At 38.5% G+C, this 6,027-nt stretch overlaps 1 protein-coding gene across 1 annotated transcript; it reads left to right on the forward strand.

Moving 5' to 3' along the window:
* Nucleotides 1-2,690, forward strand: LOC137744334 (uncharacterized). Its single transcript, XM_068484172.2, has 5 exons — nt 1-665; nt 983-1,040; nt 1,130-1,247; nt 1,367-1,484; nt 2,493-2,690. The coding sequence occupies exons 1-5, from the start codon at nt 93-95 to the stop codon at nt 2,544-2,546; spliced, it is 921 nt and encodes a 306-aa protein (XP_068340273.2). The 5' UTR covers nt 1-92; the 3' UTR covers nt 2,547-2,690.
* The last annotated feature ends 3,337 nt before the right edge of the window (nt 2,691-6,027 follow it).

Below are 6,027 nucleotides of genomic sequence, written 5' to 3' on the forward strand. Positions count from 1 at the left end.
ATCGCTCCCCATCGTCAGCAATTTGAATTCCCGCGCTCTAAGATCTCAATTGTGAGCTGACTCTTCTTCCTCCTCCGCAGAATCCTTCACCCATGGCCTCCCCGACCTTCCACCCCGTCGTGGACGACAATGACCTAGAAGACGCCGCTCTGTGGGCCGTCATCGACTCCGCCGCCGGCTCCCACTCCTCTTCCAAATCCAAACCCCAACCCCGCATGCCCCTCGCTATCAAATACCCAAACTACCCTCGCTCCTCCCCAGTCTCAAACCCTTATCCTCCGCCCAAGCTGTTCAAGACCGCCGCAAGGCTCGACTCCTCCGCCGACTCCGACTCCAAGTCAACCGCATCAGAGGGCGAGGTCGTCGAGGAACCCTGGGCGTTTCACCCCCCGAGGAAGATCGCGAGGTCCTCTTTTTCCGAAGTCAACGACACGAGTCCTCTGGTCGTAGTTCGAAATGTGCAGCGCACGACGCCTACCACTCCTACGACTCCGTTTTATTCGTCGCCGGAAACGCACTTGTCGCCGGGGATCGGGAATTTTGCGAGCCCTGTGAGCTATGCGCAGAGAGGGGAGAGGGATAATAGCTCTGCAGCTGTTCATAGCATGTCCGGGAGGTTCCCTTCGGTCTCTCTGTTCAAGGAGTATCAGAATGCAGCTATGGCGGTAATTTTGCTTAGATGATTGAATTGTTCAGTTCAATTGGGTTTTACTGTATTTTAATTTCTTAAATTTTCCTACTTAACTATATGATTAAGCTGTAAAATTTGGGAAATTTGAATTCAGTAGATGGTTTTGACCGAATTTATGTTTCGTTTGGGCAATTTCAGTCGAATCTTAATGCTTTTTCTTTTTAATTTTGTTACCTTATTATAAAGATTAAGCTATGAAATTGGGGAAATCTTAATTCACTAGCTAGTTTCGAGTGTCGAAGACTCAAAGGCCTAATTAGTTTGCTGTGTTTGCATGATTTAAACTGATAGATTTTGGAGAAAACAGATTACACCATGATTTCTGGGCATCCTTTCATTAAAAAGTCAGGTAAGTAGATTAACAGAGCTGTTTTTTGTTTCAAATCAAGCGGGAATTCTAGGTGAAAAATGAGATGTGATTCTTGTATGTGTGTACAGGTTGGAGGAAGATATCATTTTACTTCAATCTCTCTTTTGAGATCAAAGACAAGACCATTGAGTTTGATGAGAATCGAAATGTTCTGCGTGCCGAATTTGTAGTTCGGGCACACATGCAGTATGAATTTTGGATCTTGGGAGCTTTTGCATTTAAGATAGTAATGCAATTCCTATATCATGATTGTCATACTTTGTTGTGATTATGGTTGCTATTTTCCCTCCTTCCTTTGTCACTAGGGGCGGTAGGTTCTCAGATGGATGGGGTGCATGCGATCGGCGTGAGAAGAGATTCAATAAAGCAAATCATGATATTCCGAGCACAGCGGAGACCAGGGCTAAAAGCAAAGCATCCCAGGTAAAATTTTCTCTCTTTTTCTATATTCCTTTGGCATGGTTTGGCAGCTTCATTTAAATACAATTCTATGCTTGTTTTAACCCAAGCTTATCGTAGAATGCTCATCTCATCTGGTACACGGCTAGGAAGTTCGCTTCTATCACCTCAGCTCACTTAGATTAGATGATTAGACTATTATATGTTTGCCTTTTTTCTTGTTGATCTTATTGTGAAAGTTAGACAAATCTGTCAACCTCAATGACTGAACTGTACCTAAATACAGTCTAACACCGTCTAAATCGTTGTGTTTGGCTCCGAATTTTGTGATTTATAGGCTTATAGCAGATAACTATAGTTTTTCTTTTTTTCTGAACCCCATATGATTTCCAAGTATCTTCTATGAATCTGTTTGATAGCCTGTTAAAGTTTGGGACTCAATGTGTGCCTTCATAGAACTGGTTCTCATATTCTGCTGGAGCTTGCTTTTCATTTGCTGAGTGAGGGTATGATTTTCTTTCAATTTTGATAAATGGTGAGGGTAAAACTAAAGCTTCCATGGGGAAGATGACCAAATACACAGATTTCTTGTAGGTTTGGAGTGGAGGAGTCCAGGGCACATAGCATCAGAGAGTTAGATAATCTAGTTTTAAGTGTCAGAACCATTCATGTGCTATCTTTTTTAAGTGCTTCCAGGCTTTGTTTGCTAATCCAAACATCAAAAGAGAAAGCTCCATAATTTGATTAAATTAATATAAAGTATGCTTCTCGGAAAATTCTATGGTGCTCCAGAGTATTCTATATTCCGAGGTTTTTAACCGTCAGATCTTGGTCATTGTATCTTTGATTCTTGGGGTTTCATGCCCAACTGATTTAAACCTGGTGTTATTTTTCTTTTAATCCATTAGTACCTTTCCCTTTGAATTTATGTTGCAATGTTTTTAATTTGTATTTGGGGCGCTCAGCCGCCTGTTGGAAGAGTCCGTTGAAATTTCCTCTGAAAGTTCGAATAATGTACCTTCACATTTGCAGGATCTGCTAGGAATCGGAGAGTACCGACCAGGTGCAAGTCAGTTCAACCATTAACCGTGATCTCAATAGTTGTTCTCGATTTGCTTTATTAAGGTTCTGCTGTATAATTCTCAGAATTTTTTGTTTGAGAATGCCAGTGTGATTGTATCTTCACAATGTCTTTTGAACTGGGAAACTTGTCCAGGGACAAATTTCCTACTCTAATTTGCCGAGGAGTGGTTCAAACTTAGGTGTAAGGAAGCGGGCACGCTACCTTAACCCACTAACCTAGCTTATGCATACACAAATGAACAGATTGGGTAATAAAAGTGCAATCCAACTACAAGGCCGTTTTCCACAATGTACCCTAAATTCAACACTAGATGCAACCAATGAGACACACACTTGCAGTTGTTTTGCAACAATATATTAGATTAAAGGCTCGTTTGGAAGTACAAATTTATAAGGTGCTTGTACTTATCAATGCTTTTTGTTTGTAACATTTTTCAGTAACGTTTTTATAAAGAAACAGTTTGTTGTTTGGCAGATAAACAAGTGCTTTCATATTGTAGAAGTGCTTTTGATATTAAAATGAGTGTTTGGTCGTCAACACAGACATATTAGAGAGCCATTCCCATGGAACTAACGAAACAGAATAATTTTTGTAGAAGTCTTGACCATGGGATCTTCCAAGGAACCCTCCAGCCACTAAGTTTAAAGTTTCGAAGTTTCTTTTTCTTTTTCTTTTTGGTCAAATTAACATTTCAAAACCTAGACAAAAAAATTGTAAAGACAATTGTCAAAGTGGAACGGCATTTTTGACTTTTGCAATTAAAAAATAAGGGTAGTTTTGGAACTATGTTAAAGGGACCCAAGTGCTACCCGTGTTTTTAAGAAGAGAAACCCAAGTCTTGACCATGGGTGCTTCTAAAAAATTCACTCCAAGTGCTTCTATTCTTACCCAATGCATTTTTAAAAGTTTCGCAAAATAACTATTTTTAAGAACAAACGCGCTTTTACATTTTTTTTTTTTGGAAGTGATGTTAACTCTCAAAAAACAATTATCAAACGAATCTTAAATTCATACAGTATACCATATACCTTTCTCTTTCCTTCTTTTTCTTCTTTTCTCCCCTGTAGCTATTTGATGATCTTGTGACAATGTTTTCAAATATTCTTCAAATTTACAGAAAGTGTGTTAAAAGTGTGAATCACACGTCAGGAAATTAAACTTTCCCTCAAAAGGAACCTGTAAAGTGATTGAATTCAACGTAATATTAAGAATTTGAATGACTAGTTACAAAGAATAATTTGAATTTTTTAACGCATATTAAAATTACATTCAAGCATTTTGAGCATACACATTAGCACAATTATTTGGATTTGAAGTCTCTTATGTTACAATGTATATAGCCATTTAAATCAACTTAAGTATTATATTTGTGTCATTCTTCTAATCTATCTATGTAAGCTTATTATAAAAATCAAATCCTCAGATCTTGATAGAGAGGTCAGTATTTTTCTGCAATGGATTTAATGATGGAAAAATATTTAATGTGATTAGTATAAACCCATCATTAAGCATGCATTTTAAATTTGTACTAGCATGCCATACCACCATGCTTGTTGGCTCATCATTCTCCATGATTTCTCTCACGTCTCTGCTTTTTTCCTCCTTTTTAATAATGCAACGTCCCTCTGTTTTCATTATGTCTCAATTTGTTATGTTTAGAATTGACAAGTGTACACCTGCCATGTAGGTGGTAAGAGCACAAGACCATATCCATGGGGTGAGAAAGAGGGGATACCACCACTTTTTAGCACTTTGAGAAAAAAAAACTTCAGTAGATCAGTCTGATTATATGTCTGGCAATGTAGCTAGCTAGACATTTTTACAGTGCGATCCTAAATATTTTTTTTGGGGGGGAGTAACATGTGCTGGATTTGATAAAAACATGTAAATTTACATCTTGAATTCTTTATAGGAGAGCAACTTATATTGTATAGATACATCGTTACTGTAACACTTATTCCGGTAATAAAATGACAAGTGGAGAGAAAAACAAACAATATTATTGTACCATTAGCACGAGACATCACTGTAAGTGTAACGGTATACTCGTGTCTTATCCATTCTTCTCTCATGTTAGAGCTAAAAAGGTTTACATCCTCAATGTTTCTATCCATGCAAAGGAAGCTAAAACCAGCTTTAGCTCCTCTCATTTAGGATGCTCTAATGGGAATGCGCATGAAAAACATTTCGAGTTCCATAATTAAATCTCTATAATTAAGTCCCAATATATAGAGATTTCCCTAATTAAAGCTGGATTAGTCCATTTTTAGTCTTCCCCGTGGAAGACCATCATGGTGTTTGACCTTGTTAACTTGATATTGTCTCTTGCTTTTAATAAAATATCAGCACATGAAACTTCCCAATGCTCAATTATGTTTACTGAAGTGGAAACACACTGAAGAGGCCCATTTGCACTTAAGCATGATTGTAATACCGCTACAATGACGTTATTGTTGCATCTTGTTGGAACATATTATCATGTTTTGTGTTCAAGTTTGGTATTTTATGTAAATCGTGAGATTCTTATCTTAGTGATTCTTTAATCCACTCGGTTTCAGTCAACTGGATCTTTCTTCCATGACAAGAGCATCACACTGGGGAGCCTCATCGGCGTTTCCGGCATCTTAGACCTCTCCAGAAGATCCAAGGGGAAGGAAATGTTTTCCTTCTGCTCCAAGCTAACGAACGAATTTGTGAATGTGAGCAATAGTACTCCATCACTAGGTCACTTTCTTGAGGCAGAAAGGAGCGCAAGTAGCAACAAATTAACCAAAGAAATAACGTCGTAAAAAGCCGAATATGGCCCCGATTTCGCATCGTCTGTGCCGGTTTCCGGCCCCAACAGGGTGTTTGTGGTCGGTGCAGTTGCAGCTGCTCAGCCAAGTCCTTCAGAGAGTGGAGATGGCGGAGCAACATCCAACAGAGAGTTTTTATAATACGACGATGGATTTGGAACTCCATTACTGTTTTCATGTTTGTGTGGATAGCTCATCAAATGATCATTGACCCCTCATTGATGGAGGATTCTTATTTTAATTAATATATAAATATATAATTCTCTGAAATCCACTGCTTGGTAATGGTGTGTTAGTTTCGCACTTTAACATGCTCAATATTCTAAACTAATCTAATCTACGAGAAAAGGTAACGAACTCAGGTGAAAGTGGACATACATGATACTCTACCCCTACCTAACCCACATTTGCACACGCTCTCTTAGATTGCGAGGAAACTGCAGCTTAAACCCATGGAAACAGATTCTTTACAACACAACTCCTTGCAGATGCAGATATGTTAAAGTGGCTCTGTTGATTCCTCGCCACAGACGGCTCTTACCGAAAAACTCAGTAGTTTTTTTTTTACCTGACATTATAAGTTTCTACCTTAAAGTAGGAAGACGGACTTAATCTCTCGTTACACAATCATACAAGAGTGAATGAGGCAAAAAGGACTAGAAAAAACATGAAATAACAAAAAGAATCC

This window comes from Pyrus communis, chromosome 12, assembly GCF_041283825.1.
Source record: "Pyrus communis isolate YQ-2024b chromosome 12, ASM4128382v1, whole genome shotgun sequence".
Lineage (NCBI taxonomy): Eukaryota > Viridiplantae > Streptophyta > Magnoliopsida > Rosales > Rosaceae > Pyrus > Pyrus communis.

What these genes read in the sequence shown, in the direction of transcription:
- LOC137744334 (XM_068484172.2), top strand. Translation starts at nt 93, where the DNA reads ATGGCCTCCCCGACCTTCCACCCCGTCGTGGACGACAATGACCTAGAA. An exon ending in GTAGTTCGGGCACACATGCA is followed by an intron (nt 1,248 to 1,366) that starts GTATGAATTTTG and finishes CTTTGTCACTAG; the next exon opens with GGGCGGTAGGTTCTCAGATG. An exon ending in CTAAAAGCAAAGCATCCCAG is followed by an intron (nt 1,485 to 2,492) that starts GTAAAATTTTCT and finishes TCACATTTGCAG; the next exon opens with GATCTGCTAGGAATCGGAGA.